This window comes from Gopherus flavomarginatus, chromosome 4 (assembly GCF_025201925.1).
Source record: "Gopherus flavomarginatus isolate rGopFla2 chromosome 4, rGopFla2.mat.asm, whole genome shotgun sequence".
In the NCBI taxonomy this organism is placed as follows: domain Eukaryota; kingdom Metazoa; phylum Chordata; order Testudines; family Testudinidae; genus Gopherus; species Gopherus flavomarginatus.
In genome coordinates this window covers 99,300,788-99,327,401 of record NC_066620.1, presented here as the reverse complement: position 1 = coordinate 99,327,401, position 26,614 = coordinate 99,300,788, and the positions used below count along the sequence as shown (strand labels likewise).

At 41.7% G+C, this 26,614-nt stretch overlaps 1 protein-coding gene across 1 annotated transcript in view; it reads right to left on the bottom strand.

Moving 5' to 3' along the window:
* The window catches only part of IPCEF1 (interaction protein for cytohesin exchange factors 1), an 87,482-nt gene that overhangs the window by 27,105 nt on the left and 33,763 nt on the right, over window positions 1-26,614 (bottom strand). The window contains exons 6-9 of the mRNA XM_050951600.1: window positions 17,639-17,712; window positions 12,904-12,975; window positions 10,417-10,478; window positions 1,590-1,681 (exon numbers count right to left, since the gene is read on the bottom strand). Coding sequence (XP_050807557.1) covers window positions 1,590-1,681; window positions 10,417-10,478; window positions 12,904-12,975; window positions 17,639-17,712 — 300 coding nt within the window. The remainder of the gene's footprint in view (window positions 1-1,589; window positions 1,682-10,416; window positions 10,479-12,903; window positions 12,976-17,638; window positions 17,713-26,614) is intronic.

Here is a 26,614-nt window from a genome sequence, read left to right as displayed (position 1 = left end):
TTATTCATCACTAGCCTTTGACCCAGATTAAATCTTTGAGCAGAGTCTTTAAGGTTCTCATTGGCTGCTCTATTTATAGCCACCAGACCACATTTAACTTGCAGTTAGTGCAGGGAATAAAGAATCTTGAATTTTACATGCCAGTGAACAATACATGTTCCAGGAGTGCCAGGTGGGTTGTTTTACAGTGTTTAACATTTGACAACTGTTTTAGGAGAGGAAGTGCAGACTAATTTATCTGACTGAAACAAAAGGGGAAATAAGTGAGCGTGTGACACATAATCCTAACTTTATAAAAGCAAATTTAGCTCTGGTGCAGGGTGCCAAACAGACATCCCTGCAGGCAGATTCTCTTTTTATCCACAGAACAGTACTCCCAACAGCAATGTAAGTGTCATTGACTAACCTATGTGCCTCAACATATTCAGGAAATACCACCTCTGTAGGTGAGGAGGTATTTAGTATTTGACTTTTTGCTTAGGGGAAGGGAACATAAAAACAAAAATCAGTCAAATCAACACCTGCCATTAGTTGCAGTGTCAACATTTGGGCTCAGGCTCTAGCCTGAGCCCAAACATTGACACTGCAATTGAACAGCCCCTTAGCCTGAGACCTGCAAGCCCAAGTCAGCTGGCCTGGGCCAGACACAAGTTTTTAATTGCAGTGTAGAGATACCCTTAAATAGTCTACAAAGATAGAGAGAAATGAGAGGGTGGGGCAATGTGCTGCATGGCAGGTGTTGATTTGACTGATTTTTGTTTTTATATTCCCTTCCCCTCACTCAGGAGCTGTTCACTTTAACCTAGAACAGAAGCCAGGCAGGAGGGAACTGGAGAATACTCTAAACTGAAGCTCTACAGGAAACAGAAAGAAAGAGACAGCCAGCCTACTGATCCTAGCTTTAGTAATAGCACTTTTTTCCTTCTTCTAATCATTTACCTGGTCAATATTAGAAGAAAGTGATTTTTATCATTGTCATCTCTCTCTCACACACACACACACACACACACACTTTCAACGGTTTTAGGACACTCTCTTCACACCATTCCCCCTCCTTCCATGCTAATGAGAAGCTTACGCATGAGATAAGTAGATAATAATTGATATGTTGGGTAACTATCAGCTAAATTCTTTTAGTATCACAGAAGAAGAGACTCTTTGGGAGAGATTTAAATGAAGGCAGGATAGTATCTTTATAGACCAGCCCTGGAAGGATGTTTGATACACAGTGTGAAATCCACCACTTCCCTCAAAGATACATTCTGCCCTCCAACTTTCGTTCTAAAATGATAACTTTTGGTTTAGCTCATCACGCAGATTAATCATTTCATATATGTGTTCAATTTTCAGTGCACGTCATGGAGATGGCTGGCATACCAATGTGCACTGTCATTGGGAAGGGAGGGAGGAAAGGAGGAAGGGAAGGGTGCAGCAAAATAAGTGCATCCATATTTCACAGGCAGATTAAATAAATGCTTACAGCCCATATTGTAAATTATTAGTCAGACATGCACCTACTGAAGAGGGTGTGATGAAATTTGTGCTAGTGGTTTAGAAAGTGGAAACAAACTAATTACTGTAATACATACCAAATGAGGAGGAGGTGGCTGTTCTGTGTAGGGAGGGGGTGGAGTCTCTCCTACTATTTCTGGATCTTCATGTTCACTCTCACTATAGCATTCTAGGAAAAAAGAGTAATATGAAAAAAAATAAACACCTATTTATTCCTTCTAGCTGCTCAGCAGTTGAAGATCATTATATGATTATATTCAATTATATGATGGAGCTGCTTCCAATTGAAGGGAACTGCACTCAGTTACCCAAGAGGTCCCTTCTAGTCCTATGTATTTTGATCGGAAGGCCAAAACCCATTGTCTTAATGTCTCCTACAGCAGTGTCTCCTCATTGCTATTTTATGGCAACTTGCTTTGAAGCGTATTTTTATTCCAATTTTATCGTTATGGCAGGAGTGATCAGATGGCGCTGCCAGAGACAGTTTTACAGTTTGCACGTGAGCAGTTTTCAGTCTGAAGAAATGCTGTGTTAGTTTTGCAAGTTTGGGAAAGTTGTGGCAAGCAGTAGAAGTTTGTTCCCTTCCTTAGTCTCTCTATCTAGTGTCAATTCCTGGGGCAGAGTTTGTTATACCCTTGAGGGCAGATGGTTTAGGAAGAAATCACTTGAGAGCAGACAGCAGACAGCTAACAAAACTACCATTTATTTACAGACACAGAGCTCGCCTAACCGGCCAAAGCTAGCTGGGCTATCCCCTAATAATCTAACTCAGTTGCCATAGGAACAAAAACCATGACAACCAAATACATAACATATTCCTCCCCCCCAATAAGAACATCCCCTAAATAAAACACACACTAGACTAGAGAAGGAGGGTAGACTGCTTCCATTCCCGGCTAAACCCTGGGGATTATTTTGCCACAACCATGGGTTCGCCCTAGCTAAAGATCCAACCGATGAGGAAGCCTTCTGTCTTTAGGTGGACTATGGCGAACCTCTGGTGTTGTTGCACCCGAAAGTATCATGGGCTTAGGGTCCACAGCACGAACAGGTGAGGAGGTGGTATCAGCTCGTGCTGGGCAAAGGGGTATCTCAGCCGCCGGCAGTAATGGAGGAGAACAGTCACGAACAGGTGATTCGGTGTCTCACCAGAAGAGGTGAAGTCAGACCACTCAACTGCAGATGTGTCCTGAGGACTGGCATGACCTGGCAACAGCTGATCTACATGTCACCGCCAGGTAAGATTCTCTGCAGTCCGGACTGTGTAGGAAACAGGTCCTGTTTGAGTGATGATCGTGGCAGGGACCCATTTAGCTCTGGAAGTATAATTCTGAGACAAAAATGGCTGCCCCGGGCTAAAGGTTCAGTCTTTTGCTCTGAGTGCCCGTCTGATGACTTGATATTGCTGCAGATGTTGCGCAATTTGTCGGGGTTCAGAAGGTTTCAGCAGATCAAAGCAAGTGCGCAGCTGTCGTCCCATCATTAGAAAGGCCGGGGATGCCTGGGTCGTAGTACAAGATGTGTTTCTGTAGGAAAGTAAGAAGGTATCCAGACACTTTTGAATGGAGTGTTGTCCCCTTGCTGATTTCAAAACGTGTTTCATTGTCTGCACAAATCTTTCAGCTAATCCATTAGTGCATGGATGGATATGGTGCTGACGTGATGTGGTGTATCCCATTTGCCTTCATAAAAATTTTGAAACTCCTGAGAGATGAACTGCGGTCCGTTGTCACTCACTAGTTGTTCTGTCAGACCGAAACGACTAAAGAGTCCCCGCAGTTTTTGGATAGTACTCTCTGCAGTAGTGGACTGCATTAGAGAGACTTCTGGCTATTTAGAATGGGCATCTACTACCACCAAGAACATGCTTCCTTCAAGGGGCCAGCCAAGTCAATGTGAATACGTTGCCACGGGTTTTCAGGCCAGTCCCATGGGTGTAGGGGTGCCCACGGCGGTGCATTCCTCACACCCTGACATGACATACAAGTTTTTGCCTTCTCTTCAATAGCACTGTCCAATCCAGGCCACCAAAAATAGCTTCGTGCAATTTCCTTCATGCGCACTATTCCACAGTGACCAGAATGTAGCTGTTCTAACATCTGTGATCTCAGTGGTGGTGGAATAATGACACATCTCCCCCACAACAAACAACCAGATTGGACCAATAACTCCATCCTCCTGGATATGTAGGTAACAAGGTCGAGTGAGACCAGAGAGGTTTGTCGAGATTTTCCATGCATCACCAGGTCCATAATTTGGGACAATACTGGTCAACGCGAGTTGCCTTCTTTATCTGAGTAGCAGTGATGGGTGTATTCTCTACCGGTTCAAAGTAGATTTCCTTTTGGGCACTATCTTGATCTTTGACCGGCAAAGGCAACCTTGAGAGGCCATCTGCATTGCCGTGCAGAGTGGATTTCCGATATTTGATTTCATATGTGTGTGCTGAAAGTAACAACGCCCGACGTTGCATACGACTAGCAGCTAATGGGGGAATGCCTGTGTAGGGTCCAAAAATTGACGTCAGAGGTCGATGGTCTGTGAGAAGAGTAAACTTTCGCCCAAACAGGTACTGATGAAACTTCTGAATTCCAAAAACAATTCTTAATGCCTCACGTTCGATTTGGGCGTAGTTAGTTTCTGCTTTGCTTAGAGTGCGTGAAGCAAAAGCAATAGGTCTCTCTTCTCCCGAAGGCATAATGTGTGACACGACTGCTCCCACTCCATAAGGGGAGGCATCGCAGGCCAATTGTAGGGGTAAGGATGGATCAAAGTGCATTAGAACTTCAGAATTTAGCAATGCATCTTTAGTTTTATTAAATGCAACATCACAGGCTTCAGTCCACTTCCAGGCCTTGTTCTGCCCAAGGAGCTCATGAAGTGGTTTTAGCAGTGTGGCTAACTGTGACATGAACTTTCCATAATAGTTCAGTAGTCCTAGAAACGAGCGCAGCTGGCTTACATTTCGAGGTGGGGGAGCCTCCACAATAGCTTTAACTTTTGCAGGGGCCTTATGAAGACCTGCAGAATCCATGATGTGTCCCAAATATTCAACAGAGGGCTTGAAGAATTCACACTTGTCTTTGCGAACTCGTAGGCCATACTCTTCCAGTCTTTGTAGGGTAGCCTCTAAATTCTTTAAGTGATCCACTTCATTCCTTCCAGTGACCAGGATATCATCCAGATGGCACTGAACTCCTGACAAGCCACACAAGATCTGGTCCATAGTCCTCTGGAACAGGGCGGGAGCAGACATTATTCCGAAGAGTAGGCGACAGTATTGATAAAGCCCCTTATGAGTCGCAATAGTCAACAGCTCTTGGGACTTTTCATCGACGTGCATCTGTAAATATGCTTGACTCAGATCAATCTTATTGAACTTCTGTCCCCCAGCCAGGCCTGCAAAGAGGTCATCGATGCGGGGAAGCGGGTATTGCTCTGCACACAACACTGGGTTGACAGTGACTTTAAAATCACCGCAAATCCGGAGAAAGCCATCTTTCTTCACTATTGGAACGATAGGAGTGGCCCATGAGCTATGGATAACTGGTATTAGGACTCCATTGGTGACCAGGCGCTCCAGGTCTGCTTCAACTTTTGGCCTGATGGCATATGGCACAGTTTGGGCTTTCAGATATTTTGGTGGATTGTCAGGTTTAATGTTCAATGTCACAGTGATTCCCTTCATACTTCCCAAATCATCTCCAAAAACAGCAGCATGTTTCCTTAGTTTAGGGGGTTAGACTGGTTTCTTCTTTAGTCATCCGGTGCACTTCTGCCCAGTTCAGCTGAATCTTCCCAAGCCAAGACCTTCCCATTAAGGCTGGGTAGTTACCTCTCACTACAAACAGTGGCAATTTAGCAGCCTGTCCATTGAGCTCCACCTTAACATCAATAGTGCCCAACATGGGCACAGCTTCTCCCGTATACCTCTTCAGAACAGTTTTTGTTGCCTTAAGTGGAAGATGAAGTAGCTTTTCTTTATACACAGTCTCAGAGACCAATGAGACAGTTGCACCGGTGTCCAGTTCCATGCGTATAGGTTTGCCATCCAACAACGGGTTTACCCAGTATTCATGTGAGTCCACCGCCAAAGACAAAACATGCAGTGGTACTTCCTCTTGCGAAGAAATGTCACCTTGATTATCCTGGGTCTGCTCTAGGGTATGCAGCGTTCCTCTTTTTGCCAGCCAGACCACAGGCCTCTTTTTCTTTTGGTTACAGGCACATTCAATGTGTCCCTTTTTGCCATAGTGTCAACACACCAGGTCCTTACACCAGCATTCTGATGCCTGGTGACCCGGTTTACCACAGCGGTAACATTCTTGACTCTGCACAGTTTTGTGGGTAGGTTCTTGTGACACTTTTTGCACCCTAGGGGATGCACTGACGTATTGCGCCTCCCTTGTAGCCAGTTCCATGGAGACAGCAATATCAACAGCCTTCTGTAATGTAAGCTGAGCCTCTGTCAGTAGGCGCTTCCGTATAGCTTCACTGTAGAGGCCACACACTAATCTGTCACGCAGGGCATCATTTAACATCTCTTTAAATTCACAGTGTTCTGCTAGCTTTTAAAATTGCTACAAATTGTACAATTGTTTCATCTTCTTTTTGGTCTCTTTTGTGGAACCGATATCTTTCAGCAATTACCAGTGGTTTGGGGGAAAAATGGGACCCCAGGATTTCCACGATGTCACTGTAAGATTTAGTCTCAGGCTTAACAGGGTGTAGTAAGCTGCATAGCAGGGAGTAGGTTTTAGCCCCTACAACACTTAAGAATATTGGCATCTTCTTCGCTTCTGTAATGTCATTTGCAATAACTAAAAGCTCAGAACGCTCAGTATATACATGCCACTGCACTATATTCTCATCAAAGGTTCCAGTGGCCCGGTCAGAGTAGCCATGATTTTTAGTTTCACTTTCACAGTCAGTGCAAACAAGCAGTTTTTTTGTTTGTTTGTTCTTTACCTTGACTTCTACTTCCTTCTGTTACTGTAGCAGCACCGGAATCCCACCCTTGTTGCCACTTGTTATATCCTTGGGGGCAGCCGGTTTAGGAAGAAATCACTTGAGAGCAGACAGTAGACAGCTAACAAAACTACCATTTATTTACAGACACAGAGCTCGCCTAACCGGCCGAAGCTGGCTGGGCTATCCCCTAGTTGTGAGTTCAATCCTTGAGGGGGCCATTTGGGGATTGGTCCTGCTTTGAGCAGGGGATTGGACTAGATGATCTCCTGAGGTCCCTTCCAGTCCTAATTATCTATGCTTCTATGAAATAATCTAACTCAGTTGCCATAGGAACAAAAACCATGACAACCAAATACACAACAGAGTTGCTCCCAGGGAAGGAGACATTGGTGTTTTGACCAAGATTCCTGGAAGAGGGCGATGGCCTGAATACTGTTTGTGACCCTCTTCCTTCTAGGATTGATATACATAGGGTCAAATAAACAAGTTGCACTAAGAATAAACTCAGACTCCACCTCACTATTTTTAACTCCAGCCTGAAAGGCCCCAACATCTGCTACTGCTCAGCAGAGGGACAACAGTATGAATCAAAAGGAAAATAGCAGGGGAGTTAGTGGAAGTATTTACTGCTGCCACTTGGGAGGGTTTTTTTTTTCAACTAGATTAAACAAACAAAGCATTCACAAATATGGTATAGGTTCTAATCCAGTTATACTCCTTTACAGACCGAGAAATTGAGACACAGAGCTTAAAATGACAAAGAAGGTGACAAAGGAAATCAGTATGCTGTTGGTCCTAACTCCCAGGGCCCTGCTGTAGCCACTGGAAAACACTGCTTCCACTGGATTAAATCCCTCGGCAGCAGCCACCAGCACTGCAGATTCAAACTCGGAGCAAGTGTTTATATGAGAGACTTCATTCTGTTTAAATGCTTTCCTGTACCACATACCATGTGCGACAAAGTACGCACATACCCTGTACCTGTACATCTGATCTGAACTGAGCCATTGTGTGGTTAGCAAGAATCAGTTAAGCAAAGTGTAATGACGACAGCATCAGTGGGTGTTGGGAGACTGAGGTACTCACTGCCCCTGTGGTTTCAATTGGAACCAGTATTTTTCACTTCCTCTTAGAATTTGTTGCGCAATATTACTATGTGCTGTTAAACAGTAGTAGCAATACCACCTTACTATCTTTGACACAGCTTACAGGAAGTTTGTGAGGTTTCTGTGTTCACGAAGCAATTTGTGGTTCTTGGATTTCATGGCAACATACAAGTGTGAAGTATTATTTATTAACATCACCATTTGGTAACAATCAATTACCATATCTTTCAGGTATATTATTGGTTGTACTCTTTTTCCCCCTTCTTTTATATATGGAAAACTGTGTGTGTCACTCTTTTTTGTTTTAATAATTTACCTGTCAGCAAAAAGCATTGATGTGAAGATTTTAAGCAAAAGAAGGCTGTCACAAAGATGTTGACGAAATGACATTCAGGGAATTTGCCAGGTTTTGTATAGTTTTGCACATGTTCTCATTTTATTATTGGCAGAACTAGAAGATTATTTTAGTTATTTTTTAACACAGCTATGGTTTTGTTTACTGCAAACTTAGCCCAGCTACATATTTTAAAATCATGTTTAGAATAACAGATTGAAATTTTATGCAAGTAGAAACATTTAAGAAATCAAAGGAACTATTGATTAATAAATAAAATATTGTTTCTGCGGCTTTTTTTTTATTACACATATGACACCAGAAAAGTAAAATCTATATCTGGTTTCTGATATTGGAAACAGACTGAAGGAAGGACTAAATGCACAGAAACCATTCCCCTCACTCTCCTCTCAAAAAAGCAGGAATCCAAGAGTGGGAATCTAAGAGCTCCTTGAATAGTTGTGATGTGTGACACTCAGGAAAGAGTTACGGTGCTAGAAACCGTAGCATGTCCTTAGGCTATGTCAGCATTTTCCCAAAATGTGGGGTGCCCACCTAGCTAATGGGAGGAAGATGGATAGACCTTTAACAAAACACACATCAGGAGTATAGGGCAGGAGATGGGGACGGGTGCATTTTCCTGAAAATAGTGGTGCAGGGTGTTAGCTTTAAAATGTTTGGACAATACTTGACAATGTTGTTTGTTCTGATGATGAAGTGCTGGTAACTTGATCACCTGCTGCAGAGGTTAGCTGGGTAGAGTTTCTCAGGACAGGAGCTCTCTCGTCTGCTTACATAGTTCCCATTAAGTTCAGTTGACTTTCCTAATTTTAATTGCTTCTTATTTTCCTAACTCTTCTCTTGCTTCAGCTGTTTCTCCAAACACAACCAGCATACTGTACTTCCTGGAACTTATTTTTAAGCTCCTATTTGTATCCATAATAGTGATAGGTTGACAGTCAAATTATTGTTATCATCTTTCAATCAGCCCTTCTGCTGCTTGTTTAAACAGCTCAAGAAAAACTGGACCCCTTCCCTCATCTGGTAAGATGTTCAGACTGGGTTTCCTGCTAACAGACCAAAGATTCAGTGTAGCAACGTGCCCTCCACTTGCCCCAGACCACTCTGCTCTAACACCTGGGTGAGGGGCTGAAGAGGCACTAGGGAATGTATCCACAAATGGCAAGTTTCTGGAGAAAGTAAGTGGACCAGTGAATAGAGGTTTCTGTTAAAGAGAAAGAAGGGGAAATACACTGTATCCCAGTCAAAACAAAGGAGACAGTGAAGCATCCTGATTCTCCAGGCACCTCAAGTTATCATCACCCATGATTTCTATCAGCACAAACAGCTTGTAATACCACTCCATATGGCACTGAGCAAGCTCAGCAAAGTTAACACTAGCACTATATGAATGAGTTCTATGTATGAGCTATGTCCCCATTCACAGAGGTAGCAGAGGGTCTAAGGCAGGGGTGGTTAACCTTTTTTCTATCATAGGCTCATAGGCACCGACTCCGTGGGTGCTCCGGGGCTGGAGCACCCACAGGAAAAAAATGGTGGGTGCAGAGCACCTACTGGCAGCCTCCCTACCAGAACCTCCCCCTCCCCCAGTGCCTACTGCCTGCTGCAGATCAGCTGTTTCACAGCATCAGGAGGCTCTGGGGGGAGAGGAGCAAGGGCGGAGTGCTCGGGGGAGGGGGCGGAACTGCGCAGGGAAGAGGCGGGTAAGGGGCAGGGCAGGGGCAGAGCGAGGGTGGGAAGAAGCAGGGCAGGGGTGGAGTCTTGGGGGAAGAAGTGAAGTGGGGACTGGGAGGAACCAGGAAGCGCACCCCCAACAAATGAGAAACTTAGCACCTATGCACGGGCCATTGACTCATGTAAAAAAATCAATCATGGGCCACACACAGCCCCCCAGGGAGGCGTGGAGCCTCAGGGTTTCCTGCCTGCAGCGGGGCAAGCTCACAGTTTCAGCCCCACGGTGGGGTGCTGAGGCTCAGGGCTTCAGGCCCATAGCACTGAGACTTGCCATGAGCAGGATGAAATTAAGCAACGGGCCAGATCCAGCCCACAGGCCATAGGTTGCCCACCCCTGGCCTAAAGAGATGATTGTATCAGAGTTCTTTGGTGCTCATAAATACAAATAGTGTGAATCATTTAGGCTGTAAACTTCTTGGGTGCAGGGACCTGCCATTTTATCTCTCTAAAATAGCATCTACACATATAGTACTGTATTAATGAATAAATAATGGAAACTCTTTTATATCATAAATTCCACAGTTGTCAGACAATTAATTGTTGTGCCTTGGTTGATACAGAAATCAGATATTCAAGGGCACAACTGGGTTTTTGGTGTTAGTGAAACATGTAACAGCTGATGAGCCACAAACTGAAAGTTTAAAAAGAACAACATTGATATGAAATTCATTGTAGCAAAAATCTCACTGTGTAAAAAAAATGAAATTGTTCCATGCAAAAATTGAGATGTGAACATACCTTCTTCATTCTTTCCATTGGATGCCTGAGGAATTACAGCTAGCCCCAGTTTATTTAGCCACCTATGTTATAAACAGAAAGCAAGCACATTTTTAGGGATATTTGTATTCTACTCTGCAACACCTCTGACAGTCTTCAGATACAGTGATCTTCCTATCTTTTATTATTACCACCAGTTCTTCTCTTTCATCCTCAGTTTAAAGTTCCTGTGGGAATCAGAGCAGGTCTACCCTACAAAGTTAGGTTGGTTAACCTACATCACTCAGGGCTGTGAAAAATTTCATGCCCTCTGCAATGTAGTTAAGATGACATAAGAGCCAATGTAGACACTACTATGTTGATAGAAGAATTCTTCTACCATCCTACCCACTGCCTTTTGGAGAGGTGGATTTACTACAGCAATGAAATAACCCCTTCTGTCACTGTAACAAGTATCTATACACCACTGCACCACAGCAGTGCAGCTCAAGGTGAGCCCTCCTGTAATGCAGACTCTCCTTAAAAGGTGCTGAATACCCCTACTCCCATTGATTTCAAAGGGAGTTGAGGAGCATTCAAGCACCCCTCAACGAGACATGTACTCTTCACTTCACAGGCTAAGGAACAGTTTATAAGGCTATTTAGAAATCCCTCTATTTTTAAAGTGCTTCCATACATGGGTATCTGAACCAGTTACTTAATTATTTAAGATACTGTAACAAATTATTTATTCCTCATAGTTATACAGTCTTGTGCTCTGATCAGATCATGGTATAATTTGTAAGAGTAGGTCCTTTAACTCAGGCTTCCTGACCAAATTTATAATTGTGTAAGTTACGTTCTGCCTTCCTAAATGTCCTCTTCAGTTCTATACAGCATTCTTCACTTCCTGTTCTAAACTGTTGCTGTATGCTATTAACAGCTGCTGCGTTTCTCTCCTTCCCTAGAGGGCTGTGTTTTTTTAGTGCATGAAGTGACACCTGGTTATAGTTTGTGTATCTTTTTAATTTATAAATCGTTTGGATCCTTTGAGCTGTAAGGTGCTCTAGCATGCAAGATACTATGTGCTCATTTAACCTCTCTTCAGATTAATCTGTAGGTCTAGTGAACCTCTGGAAACTAGTTACACAACAGTTAGATGACATAGTGTCTCATCTTGTTCGCCATTGAGGCCACTGGGAAATTTGCCAGTAACTTCAGTAGGAGTAGGATTGGGTCCTTAGTCCCACTTCCTCCTGATCACTGTATGAAGTATAGATGCGCATAACAACTAAAGGTTACGAGTTGTCATTCCTGTAAAAGTGAAGAATGAATTTTGGCTGCAGATTATTAAGGACCTTGACCTTAACTCAATGAAGATTAATAGAAATGAAAGTAAAAAAGAAATCTTAGTATTTCAAACAGAACGGATAGGTCAAAAAAAATCCAATTTAAAAGGTTGCCATCATGTAGGAGTGTAAAGTGCATGCTGGTAAATGCATGCAGTTATCTGCTATCCAACATTCGTTTGCTTTCTATGTTTGCATACTACTGTGAAGAGTTCATCTTCTAGCACATGTACTAAATAAATGAAGCAAACTTCTCCTTGAATAAACCCATTAGTGGTTTAATGGATGGATGCCTAAAAGAGTTACAAACAAAGGTCCTGCTCCTATAAACATTTATGTACATGAGTAGCTTTACACGCGTGAATAGTCCCAACGAGTTCAGTGGGACTACTCACAAGTGTAAACAGTTTCAGGACTGGGACCAAGAAGGGCAGATACCGCTCACTTTAGTGTTATGCATGTGTGACTTTTATATATAATACATTTCCATGGAAAACATTAGTATTAATAAAACACTGAGAAATAAAGTTCTCATAAATCAGCAAATCCACAAAGATTAATTATGATCTTATTCAGGGGGGTCTCAATTCTCAAGAAAGATTTTCTGCAAACTGTAGTTGTTGAGTAAATTTCATTATGGCTTAAAAAATCAAGGCCAATATTAAATTACTGTATGCCCTATTGTACTGTACCTTACTCTATACGGTTGTATAAGAAATTTCAGTTTTTATTATATAATGTACATTAAAATTTGTCAGACAATTCATAATTGACAATACACGTCATATTTTAAAGGTCTTAATTCAAGGGTCGGAGTTAATCTTTGTGGATTTGCTGATTTATGAGAACTTTAGGAACATTGATTTATTTTTATGAAACACTGGCAGACTTATTGAAAATTGGCCTTATAATGGGATCCTAACTTAACCTTAACTATGGAGCAAATATTGCCACTCCATAATATCTTAATTAAATTGGCATGTTTTTAAACAGCCACCACTAGAGCAGGGTGTTTTATCTTACATTTACTTGGAAGATAACCACTGCATCAGCAAGAAAAAACAAAAACAGCACTCTTGAATCACAGCTACTACTTGATACCTGAAGAACCAACATGCAAACAAAGCAATGGTTCTAAGATGCTGGGCAAGGACAGAGATATTCAGTTGCTGTTACTTACCTATTCATTTCCTCCACATTCTCTGCTGCAAAATAAAATGTCTTGATCTGTGGGTGGTTGACCTTAATAGCACTTCAAGAAAAAAACCACACACACACAGGAAAAGTTAATTTAGGTAGGAAAAAACAACAAAATTGTGTGAGCAAATTATCCAAAGCATAACACCTTTGTACACTCCATTCTATTAATGCAGACCAAGTTATCCATCGAGAAATGTATTTCTTTCCTCAAAATTCTGTGCCATTTTTGGAATTTTATAGGTCTGTCATTTTAGCAAAGATACAAAGAACATTGGGTTGAGATAGATAAGAGGCTTTACAGTACTGAAAGGACATTTTCAGAAGAAAAAAAACTACTAACATATTTCTAGTCTATTAGCGACATTTTATGGTCTCCTGATTTGTACACCCTTGTGGTAAAGAGAAGGGAGTAAAAAAGATATTTGTGAAAATAAATGTTATAATGATATTAGCTGCCTTCTAACAAACCAACAATGATATATGCCTGGGAACAAGCGCTAAAGTATCACAAGAAAGATGTGCTTGCTAAAGAAAAGTTTCCAATTCTGGATGCTCACATACCAAGAATCCATCTCAATTCACCTCTGTTCTGTTGCCCCAAAAGAGAAAATCAGCCTGTTTCAGAAAAGCAATAAAGTTGTCTTCTAGTGAAGGACTGGAGGGCCAATGGGACTGGAATCTGCCCACAGGACTGCATTGAAAGTTGATTCCATTTGATGATTGTTTGGTGGCTTATATAAAACGAATTGAACGCAGCCCAAATACTGCAGGCAAGTATCCACATAAACACCCATCATCAACTGTGTCAATAAGTGGCAGCTACAATGAAGAACTATATAGCAATGGAGACTGAACTAACTAGTTGAAATACACTGGTAAGTTAAAACAGAAGAAATTTACACTTCGATAGCCAATTTTATCTCTGTTCTGTGGATAACTAGAGGATTTCATGAAGCCTAAGCAGATCATGGGGCACCTTTTCTCAAAATACCTATGATTTTTTCATTTAAGACATCTCACCATTTTTAAAAGGGCACAACTTTATATGTCCTTCTTCCTACATGTTGTTAGGTAGCTTTCTAATTATATGAACCAAACTCTAGAAAGGAGATTATTGTTATCATATAGATTAAATTATAAAGCAAATTATGTTAATTTCTGCATTTTGAAAATAAGATCATAGCAGGTTCCCCCATATGTGATAATTAGTACAGGGAGAATACTTCAAAAGTTTCTGGTAACATTCATTCCAATTTTTAGATGAATTCATTAACTGTTTGCAGCCTTTTTGTGTTTTACTGCAAATATTCTACCAAACCAATTTCTGTCAGAAATTATCACTGAAACAACCAGTTGGAAATTAATTGGAGAATATCCACAGAAAGCAAACACTGAATTTGCAAATAAGAATTTTTGCAGAGGAATCCTCATTCTAAGAGTTTCACTCATCCAGTCAGGGAATGTAACCACACCCTGTGACTTACAATTGAACATTTCATAGGTGAGCCTCTAACCTTAGTCACCTAGGGCCCCCCATTTGCAAACACTATCTATCACGCTTAGCATTGCAAATGGTCCATTGAAGCCAAAGGCAACAGTCAACACTTGCTATGTGTTATGTGGCTCAGCAAACAAGGGCTCTGAGGGTATGTCTACATCTACAATTTTGCAGCGCTCGTTGTTACAGCTGTATTAGTACAGCTGTATAGGGCCAGCGCTGCAGAGTGGCCACACTTACAGCAACCAGCGCTGCAAGTGGTGTTAGATGTGGCCACACTGCAGCGCTGTTGGGCGGCTTCAAGGGGGGTTCGGGGAACGCGAGAGCAAACCGGGGAAGGAGACCAGCTTCGCCGCGGTTTGCTATCGCGTTCCCGGAACCACCCAGCAAACCGCAGGGAAGGAGACCTGCTTGCTCGGGGTTCGGGGAACGCGAGAGCAAACCGGGGAAGGAGACCAGCTTGATTACCAGAGGCTTCCTCAGGTATGCTGGGATACCTGCTTATTCCACGGAGGTCAAGAAAAGCGCTGGTAAGTGTCTACACTTGATTACCAGCGCTGGATCACCAGCGCTGGATCCTCTACACCCGAGACAAAACGGGAGTACGGCCAGCGCTGCAAACGGGGAGTTGCAGCGCTGGTGATGCCCTGCAGATGTGTACACCTCCTAAGTTGCAGCGCTGTAACCCCCTCACCAGTGCTGCAACTTTGTGATGTAGACAAGCCCTGAGAAACCAACAGGGAACTCTGGAGCCACAGACTCTCATACTCATTTTGCCTCTTTCCCTCAAGAATTCAAGTGACAGGCCTGCCAGCAAGTGTGCCTCAAGAAAAATGTGGGGACAGAGCATAGGGGAAGGCATTCTCTTAAAAGCCAGGATAAAACCATGTAGTGTTTTATAGATTAAAAACCAAATCCTTGCATTGCATTTAAAAGCATCTGGAAGCCAGTGCAGTGTATGGAGCACGATGGTCAGGGCCAGCCCTAGATAAAATGATGCCCCAGGCAAGGAGCATCTTCGGCACCCCTATTCCCCTCCATTTGTTAAAATTTTGAATACCTTATTTTTTATTGCATTTGCAGTCCTTTTCATGACTTTGATGCATGATTTATAGATTCATAGACTCTAGGACTGGAAGGGACCTCGAGAGGTCATCAAGTCCAGTCCCCTGCCCTCATGGCAGGACCAAATACTGTCTAGACCATCCCTGATAGACATTTATCTAACCTACTCTTAAATATCTTCAGAGATGGAGATTCCACTACCTCCCTAGGCAATTTATTCCAGTGTTTAACTACCCTGACAGTTAGGAACTTTTTCCTAATGTCCAACCTAAATCTCCCTTGCTGCAGTTTAAGCCCATTGCTTCTTGTTCTATCATTAGAGGCTAAGGTGAACAAGTTTCCTCCCTCCTCCTGATGACACCCTTTTAGATACCTGAAAACTGCTATCATGTCCCCTCTCAGTCTTCTTTTTTCCAAACTAAATAAACCCAGTACTTTCAGCCTTCCTTCATAGGTCATGTTCTCAAGACCTTTAATCATTCTTGTTGCTTTTCTCTAGACCCTCTCCAATTTCTCCACATCTTTCTTGAAATGCAGTGCCCAGAACTGGACACAATACTCCAGCTGAGGCCTAACCAGCACAGAGTAGAGCAGAAGAATGACTTCTCGTGTCTTGTTTACAACACACTTGTTAATGCATCCCAGAATCACGTTTGCTTTTTTTGCAACAGTATCACACTGTTGTCTCATATTTAGCTTGTGGTCCACTATGACCCCTAGATCTCTTTCTGCCACACTCCTTCCTAGACAGTCTCTTCCCATTCTGTATGTGTGAAACTGATTGTTCCTTCCTAAGTGGAGCACTTTGCATTTGTCTTTATTGAACTTCATCCGGTTTACCTCAGACCATTTCTCCAATTTGTTCAGATCATTTTGATGCATGATTTATCCCTGTCATATAAGGTGATAAATTTGCACACTAGAATCTGTAAATCTGTATTTATTCATGCCATATGTAAGAAAATAAGAAAAAATTGTTTCCTTGAATCTTACAGAATCATTTTAAGAATAACTGAAACGTACTAATATCAAAAAATTGAACTGTACACCAACACTGGGTAGACCAGTATTAAATAGTGTTACAGTAGGTGACAGTCTTAGAATATTAACCTTAGTCCTAGGCTTTCATTTCACTTCACTTTGTTCTTATATCTCACTGACTGACTGTTGATGCCCCTCCCCTTATATAGCATGGCTGACAACATTCTAGGAGGTTCAAGGAAAATGTAGTTCTCAGAAAATCTGGAAGGTTCCACGAGGTTCTGCAAGGAACATTCCAGCAGGTTAGTGAAAAGTGAACCCACATACGGAAAACCTGAAACATTTGACTTCAAACGTTCTATTGTTCCTTTTGTCGCTAACAACAAAAACAGCATCTTGAGCCTGGTGCCCCCCGAGCCTGGCACTCCAGGCAATCACCTGGGTCACCTGCCCTGACTGTAGTAATATATCAGACAGTTTATGCTGCTAAGTAAGCAAGCTGTCAGGTCCTGAACAAGCAGAGACTTCTATGTGATCCTCAAGCATATCCCAAAGAATTCATTGCAGTAATCTAATCTAAAGAATAATCCCTGTTAATACACACAATAATACAATATTATTTATATCATTATTTACCCTCCCAGTTAAGAAAAGGTAGCTAATCAAGAGTGTTCTCATTTGAATACCAGTAGGAAGAAAGCCCTTGGTATAAAGACATATTTGTTGTTCAATAGAGTATTATGACTCTGCATACCATAGATTTTATCTTTACAAGGGTGCATGAAATTCACTTTCCACATCTCCTAAAACTGCAGAAATCCCATGCCAGGGTTCTCCGGGGAAGGCTAACTGCTCAGTCCAGATAGGGCATCGATACACAGGAGGTGTAGTGAGCAAAAGGCATATCAGGAAAATAAAATAAAACAACATAAAGTAAAAATAATAAGAAAAATAATTTTCCAGGCAATGTCAAACGCACAAAACTAGATATTCTTTGCGCAAAAGTTAAGCCCAGTCATGGTGAAAGTAAGAAACTGAGAAGCTCTTTAGATAGTCTATTCATGACATTTCTGATCTCCATCCCTTTTCATTGACCTCTGCCAAATTCAAATGCAGCTTTTTGCATGTAAAATCTTTATTCAGCCTAGCATGGGCTGAGTGACAAACTTACTACTTTTTCTTGCATTCACTCGCTCGGTCCACAGTGAAGTCTGGCAGGTTGATGAATCCTTCAGCTTTCTCTGCCTGCAACAAAATACATCATTGGCATTAACCCAGGCTCTAGTGGGGAACACTGCTGACCAAGGTTATATTAATTCCCGACAAGCTTTTATTCCGTGCATATACATTTCTACTGCAAGAAGCCAGCTAGAACTGACTTTTATGTGACTGTGTGTAGAGGAATCAGAAACCCTGCATGGGTTGCCTATCTCATAGTGATGGCTGTGCCACTACTCCGCCTCCTGTGCAAGTGAGCAGGGTGTGGGCACAGCTTTTGCTCCACACCCCCAAGAACCAAGCAGCACAGGTGAACTGGCACAGCAGGGGATGGAATCTGCACCTAATATAGGATTAGGGAAGATTACTCCCCCCTCTGGAGCAACCATGCACTGAGTCATTTGTCACCCAAAGCCACACCCTGGTCCGTAGGGTCAGCTGTGGATACAAGCTCCAAAAGCAAAATTTAGCCTCAGGTCTGAACAGGACTAAAATAGAGGAGGAGCTAGGGGAATGCAGCTCCCTTTGTAATGATCAGTGATCACATGCAGATACTGCTGTACATGAACAAACTCATCAGCCAAACCTCATATATGCAGCATGGGAAACTGAACTCAAACTTCAGCTCCAAAAAACAGAAGCCCCTTCTCATTTGAGGTGAAGACTAACGTCAAAATAGGTCAGTAGAAGTGAGGACCATATCCTCTTTTCAGGTATGGCCTTTAGAGACTCAGAGGGGTAAACACTTGAGCTGGTTTGACATTCAGTACAACACTGCTTAGTACACCTTGCTAAAATAAAGGGCCAGCTTTCCCCGGCTTCCTTTATTCACCCACAACATTGCCAGTGCAATTTAGACATCTAAATATCTGATTTGCAGGTATAATTAGTTAATTAAGCATTTACAGGTGGGATTTTCAGAAGTGCTTATCCTGGACCCGGTTAAATGCCAGATTTGAGTTAATAAAGTTGCAGCCTGCTGCTGAAATCCACCCCCATGTCTATCTTCATTCACCTGTGCAACCTGCTCAATCACTGTAGACCTGAACCCTTCCCCTCTTATGAATGGCAGTGATGCAGCTAAATAAGAACATGCATCTGTATGTGTGGGGGAAATATGGATGTGTTCTTTCAAAAAGTATTAGAAATATTAATGCCTGAACTACTAATTTCTTGCCTCTCCCCCTCAACCCTACCACATTATTATTCTGAAAACGTACACTGTGAAAAGCTGCTGAGCTTTCTAAAGGTATTTCAAAGAGCAGGGATAATTCAGATGGAGCAGAGGTGCAGAAGACTGACAGCATCTCAAACTACATTGTTCGTGTGTGAATTTGAAGACTCTACAAAAAGGAGGATATTAGCCAAGAATAGTCTCACATTTTTATACGTCAAAGATTTAAACTAGAGTGACTGAAGACATTGATTGAGAAATTAAGTGCAGAGGAAGCAATGAGGTTAATCATAGGAGGTGAGGAAATTGCAGTTTTGTGGACTGGCTTCTGCAGTGAGAAATGTTGTTGGTTTGCTACTGTTTTTTGTCTTCTCTGGATTATAATTTTAATTATATGTCAAGGGTGCTGAGAGACTGGGTTAGGCTTTATTTTACGTTTCACATGCTGAAATGTAATTAAGTTAAATTAATAGCAAGCAGGAGATCAGAAGTTTTTTTAAAAAGGAAAAATAAAGCATAAGAAAGAATTTTACTAAAATTGCATCATATTTATAGTAGGATAAACAACACCCTGAACTAATGCTTTCAATCTAGCAGCAGCAGCCATAGTAAATGAATGGAAAAATAAGACAGTAAGAGAAAGAGGAATTCCAGAAAGTGCCTTCCAAGATTTGGCTATTGATGGTACTAAAGGAAGAGAACAAATTATGCAGGGTTAGAGTACCAAAAGCTTGGTTACCTCCTGAGCTAAGCACAGTAAACAGACTACATCTACATTTCTCTTCCCAGTACAAGCTTTCAAAAACAAATGCAAACACAGACAAGTGCTCCATGTGGTGCCTAGCATCGCATTGAAACAGCTGTTATTAAATGCACCATTGGACTGGAAAGGTACACCCACAATGCTGGTTTCTCCACTCCATTCACCCCCAATCTAGCTATTAAATTTTAGCAATTGAGATTAAGATCTTTTAAAAAAGGAACATCCCTTATTCCCCCACCCCCAGCCCTACCCACACACCAACGAACTGAAATTTAAAGCAAGAACCAATGAACTTTGCAACACCAGGTGGCTCTTTGGCAGCTCATAATGTATACCTCCATTTATAGAAGAAGAAGAATGCACATTACCATAGTATATGTTTTTATATTTTCCTTGAGGGATCAACAAGATATTACTAGTTGGTAAAGTTTGCCATTACTGAAAATGAAAGCAAATCCAAGGCATTCAGAGTCATCCTAATACACGTTTTACCATTTTTAAAGGCGGTTTAAAAATTTGGAGAGGGTTCAGAGAAGAGCCAAAAAATGAATTGAAGGCTGGACAAAATGCCTGACAGCGAGAGATTTAAAGCTCAATCTGTTTATTTTATCCAAAGAAGATTTAGAGATGATTTGATTACAGCATATAAGTACCTTCACAGAGATGATATATCAGGTATTAGACTCTTTAACCTAGCAGAGAAAGATATTAAAAAAACAGTGACTGGAAATTGAAGTCAGCTAAATACAAATTAGAAATAAGGCACTATTTTTTAATTTTTTTTATTTATTTATTTTTTTAATAGTGAGGGTGATTAATCATTGTAATCAGCTACCAAAGGAAGTGGCATTTTATCACTTGAGATCTTCAAATCCAGATGGACAGCCAAACACTTGTTATGCTTCAAGTCAAACAAGTTACTGGGCTCAACATGAGGAGAACTGGGTGAAATTCTATGGCCTGTGGTATATAGAAGCTCAGACAAGATGATCTAATGGATCCCCCCACACACCTCCTTAAAAATGTATGAATTTATGAATCCCTAGCCCTTTCCATTCATCTACAGAGGGTGCATCTCTACAAACAAGTGCAGGATATAGCTGTAAGTATCATTTGGGGATTTTGCAGGTTACAGGTGACCTTTTTGTTCCGCTGTGGGCCACTCAGTTTTAAAGGAATCTTTCCCCTCAGTCATTTAGGAAGATGGATACTTTCAGCCTCAATACAACAGTGCACTTAAAAACAGGTGCTTCAACTAAGCATGCGATTCAGTCCAACTGAAGACACACGACTATTCACATTCCTAATGTTAAGTAAGTGCTTAAATTCTTTGCTGGAGTGGAACTACAGTGCTCAGCACTTTTCAAGATCAATGTGTAAGTGCATTTTAGGGTTCCATGTTCATTGTGATTTCATAATTCCCACACCATATTTGATTCATTTGCAAGTTGGACATGTTACTGTTGGGTGTGGGGGGGGTTGTTTGTTGTTGGTTTTTGCTTTTGTTGTTGTTGTTTTGGTTTGGTTTGGCTTTGTTTTGTTTCTGTTTTAAACTGACAGCTCTATAAACTAGACCTGGTATCTTCACTGCAATCTCGAGACATGCAGCAGGTATAACTGAGAACACAGTTGTGATAGCTGTGTTGGCTCCACAATATTAGCATGCATAAAAACCAGTAAAATCTTATTGTTGTCACAGAAATCAACAAATAGGATTCTAAATAAGCACAGGGAGCAGATATGTAAAGTAAAAGTGACATTTTTGTAGTCAATTTTTGGAATTGAATGGAATTTTAAAAGCTACAAACTGAAGCTCTGAACAAAGGACTGAATGACCCATTCAAGCTGTGGATGTGTTCCAGAGGGACTTTCAAGCCAGCAAACACACGAATACTGCTAGGAACTTGATATGTGGACTTTGAATTCTTTCTACGTTTGTGACTGTTTTACCATTTAACATCTCTCTTCTTGTTTTTTCTTTATAATAAACCTTTAGTTTTATTAGACACTAAAGGATTGGCTGGCAGCGTGGCATTTGGGGTAAGAACCAAGCCTATATTGACCTGCTGTGGCTGACCCTTTGGGGTCAGAGGAACATTTTGTATATGTGAGCAGTTTTTTTAAAATAACTTCTCACTGCACTGGAGCTAGGTGCTGGCTGGGAGCCAGAGAACTGGAATGCAATGAAGGAGGCTGTGTGATTTCTTTTTTGCTTCTTGATAACCAGTGTGGGGATCAGAAGCAGAGTGTGTGGTTGGCTGTGGAGTTTAGCTAAGCGTTACCCACCAGTCTTGGAAGTATCTGTTGTCCCTTTTGCAGCCTGCTCTGACCTTGGCATTTCCAGCGAGCGCTACCCCAGGTCACAATTTAGTTTTAACTTTTAAGAGAACATAAGCAATCAGGGGAAAGGTGTGAAATTGATAGCACTGGAGATTAAAGATGTCACTTCATCCACAGAACAGCAGAACACTGACAGCACAAACTGGTTTCTGTGGCCTCATGAGTGTGCTTCACTTGTGGCTGGTGGGGACCATTTGCAGGCAGGAGTGAGAAGTCCAGCCTCCATGTCTACTCAATGCTCTGCTTCTCTGGTAAATCCTAAGATTGCCAGTTGTGGATAATTTTTGTAATGTTTATCCAGGCCTGCAAGAAGCCTCATAGTCCAACAAACAGAAGGCAATGACTTTTCGACAGTGCCAAGGAGTCTGATGAGCACAGTTTAAACACAATTAGTTAGACCAAGACTTAAGGATAATTATTAAATCCATCATCACCTGAACCCCCTTTTACTGTATTCATCAGAAGATTTTTTTAAGCTGATTCCTCATGAAAGTGTTAGTGATCAAGACTTTGAACAATGTGCATTGCTACAGAAGGAAACTTGCAATTTTTGTCCATCCACTGAATGTCACACAAGTAATCCCAGAGATACACAACAAACAGCTGATTAGTCTCCCACTTTCCAATGAATCACAGGTGCACATGTGAGACAGACATGAGATGAAACAGGAGTCTAGCACCAGAATTATTAGTGTTCATTTTTTTCCTGCCATGCAGAAGTAACACCCTACTCACCATACTCAGGTTTCAGTATGAATGCTCCAGACTAGAACTAAAACTGCTTGGGGGAGGCAGAACCTGATGATGTCCTTTCTAAATATTCAGTTTAGAAGCATCCATCTGTACAGAATAGCAATAAAAAGAGGGAACTACAGACTAGCAAACAGTGACTCTCAAAGATGTCCGGAGTTCAATCTGGATACGCATTCAGACATTTTGGAGCTTATCAGACTAACTTATTAAGATTGCCTTACTTACTCCCAAATCAGTTCTCATTCACACCTTTCAACCCCATCACATCCTTCTCAGTTTCCTTCTCCCAAGGTGCTCCCTGACTACCTTAATTGCCTCTCCTCATCCTTTTTTTTTTTATTAAGGTCACAAATCTGACACTCTTCCTGTTGAGATGGCCCAGCTGCTGTCTTCTGATACACTGCTAGTGAGACGTGAATGCATCCGTTCCCCATTCCCTCTTTTATGGAAGGCCCAAGATTTGAGCACAATAGCCAGAGCTACAAAGAGTTCCAGAGCTTCTGAAGATCTAGGATAGATTTAATAAAGAGCATGCGATCCACTGGGGATGGTGGAGAATACCCACCCTAAAACCTGAGAAAATATGAACGTGGATTCTGATATTTCTCCAGCCTTACTAGAAAAAGGCCAACACCACACTGCTGTTGCTGTGCTACCATTGTCAGTATCTGGTTGACTGTAGCATCTGCAGAAAGCTAAAAAACCTCTTGCTTCTTAAAATAAAGAGTGGTCATGCAGAACCACAGATAGCCAAGGTCACTGACTTAATTCATTCATCTGACCTCAGCTTGATTCTCCCCCACCACTCTTCACTAGTGTATCCCCACTCTTCACTAGTGTGTCAATGTTTAAGAGGATCTTTGTTTACAGGCCCTTTTTTATAGTAATCTGAGTTGAGTGTTTAAATGCTAAAGTGGAAAGTGACTCTGTTGCATCCTGACATACAGCAGCTGATCTCCCCACATTGTTGAAACTACAGAATAGTCTAATGATCTTTAAAACATATAGGGCCCAATTCTTACATCAGTTGCGCAGGTGTAAGTCAAGATTAACTCCACTGACGGTAATATAATTGCATCAGTATAAAAATTGGTGTCATGCAGGTGAATTGGGTCCATAATATCTTTCAGCAAGTGAATAAGAAACCAGAAGAATCTTCTTATATGCTGGTCCACAACACTGCACCTTTCTCTGCTTCAGGCACTAACATTTAGGAGCAGGAGTGATTAAGTGACCAAGGCATTAACAAGCATTTCTAAACATCAATGAAGAGGTGGAAAAATTCGCTAGGCTATAAAATACGATGGGCCAAATACAGCCCTAGGGTAACTCCACTGAAATTAATCAAACTGCACCTGGGATGGCTTTGACCTAATAAAGGTAAACGAGAAAGCCTTTCTCTTACTTTGACATCTTTTCATTGGCGTGATGCTGCTGAGCACTGTCTAGAACTACGTTGGGCAGAGGCCTGTACTTTAAGTAGGTCAAGGTAACAATAGTCCAACTCAGCCTGTTACATAAAATTGTTTATAACATCAAGAAAAGGTGGAGACAAATGGACCAGTACAAACTGGATTGCTTACATTAAACAGCGGTGGTGAGAGATCTTCCAGGATCCTGGCATAAAATTGCAGATTGTTATGACAATGAGCTGAAAGAGTCTCAAAATGGGAGGAAATGTTTATAGCTGAAATCACTGAGAGGTGTTTTGAATGGTTAACTAAATAAGGTAGCCACCCCTTTTTGGACATGGTCTATCTAGGGGGTCACTCAGTGACAATCAGGGGTGTGGGACATGGACTGGAAGGAGACAACTTTATCACCAGGGCTTCCATCTGCATCATCTCCTCGGACCCCAGAATCTACCATTATACCATTGGGCCTTCATCATCCTGATCCTAAGACAGAAACCTGAACAGAGCAAGGCAGGGAAAGGAAACTGATGATATCACCACCTCCACCTGCTATGTGAGATTTGCATTTCACTCCTTCATGTCCATTTCCTTCCCAGTCTTATTTTTCCTCTCTCATCTCTCGCTTTCCTTTTACTTTCTATCCAAAAAGAGTCTGTTTAGCAGGCCAAGTATGACGTGTCTCAGAGTGACTGATAAAGCTCTACTATGCCCATATCTCTCCAGTAACAAGGCTGAAAGTCAGATTCAACAGCAGAGTCAGGAGCTGCATTTTCTATCTTCTTTATTCTTCTCTCTTCATGTGTCTGTTTTCTTTTTATCTTAAAGAAAGAAGGACTGGACTTCAACGACCACTGCAGCTACAAGAACGGCTCCAAACCACCTCAACGGTCTTATCTTTTCCTCTAAAAGAACAGTTAGTAACATCTAAAAAGAGCCCCGGAAAGGGGTTTCTCTCTATAAAAGAACTCTCCACAGCTAACGGGATGTTAAAATGAAAACCTTTCTTAATACTTTACATTTTAAATGTTTCAGCAGCTTTCTTTGATAAAAGGTTTTAATAAAATTTAACTGTAATTGTTACAATGTAACTAAGCTAGTGATTACTTGACAAGAAATCCCAGACCACACTTAACTGTTTACTGTTGCAATTGTAAACAAAGGTTTCAGTAACACCTTATCCCTTGTTAGGCCCAAGACATCCCTTTTTCAGTAGAACAGCTATTTGCATTTAGAAAAGTTAATCATTCACTATTCAGCAATTAAACTTCATGGTTCCAATCCATTCCGCTGTCCTAGTCACCTAATCCCCTGACCCCTCCAAATTCTGGGCTCCCTCAGTGCAGGTGTCGATAAAAAAAATACAGTAGGAACTTTTGTGCCAGATCCATGAGTGAAACAGGTGTAAGTGGGAGGGGGAAACGCTCCAACTTGTATCCTTCTGGTCAGCAAATGCAAGATGCTAGCCCTGCCTAATCAAGTAGTCACAACAAAGTCTAAAACAGGTGTATTCACTCTCCAGTACACGCAGTGCCTTTGCATGCAAGCCATAATCTTTCATTAAACATTCAGGTAAAGCATCTTAGCTAAACAGGACTGGCTCTGGGTGATTGGCTGCAGTATAGATTGCCTGACCATGCCAGTAGAAAGGCAATTATGCAGTATTTAATCTCTGCTTCCATTATACTTTTTTATTTCTAATTATTTTTTATTTCAGTTGACCATAGAAATCCAGGGACTGCTCATTGTCTCCATCATAGGCTGCTTCCCATTCACATTGTAATAGAAGAGGGAGTGTCTGGGGAAAGCAGAGGATTGTCATAACAGAAAGGCTCTTTTAGGGAAAGTTCGTCCTCTGAACTGAAATCTGGCTCTTGAGTTGAAGTGTAGTGTACTCCTCCCTTGAAACACTCCAAATCTGGCCCTTTATCATTGGTACCCCAGAGCAGCAGGTTACAAATTAACAGGACACAGAACAGTTTAGTTGCAGACACTGGATGTGACAACAGAAAGGCAAGAGATAACACCATAATGAGCTGGCCAAGCTGTAATTCTGACCCCAGCTTTCCTATCAGACAACAATACCAAAAGGAGAGTAAAAGACAAGTCAAGCAAGGTTCAAGCTGGAGGTGGGGGAAATAAGCAAGTCCCCTTATTAAAATGAAGCAATTAGTTCAGCTGAGAACATGAGAAAACTGCTGCCCCTTCCTTGCCAGTAAGTGCCTGCAAGCTTCTTAAATTGACAAGTTCCTTCCAGCATTTAAATGACAGTGGAGCCTGAAAAGAACACCCAGGTTTAAAGGAACAGACTGTATTTCACAAGTGCTTGCAGAACCAAAAAATGTGGCAGCAAGTTTCTAGCATTTGCTCATTTTGCAAGAAATCTTAAGGCTGAACAAAAACTAAATAAACTGATCATTTATACATCTCCAGATCTGCCCCAACCCTTTCCTTCCCAGTGCCTGTAGTCCCTGCTTAGTCACTCAC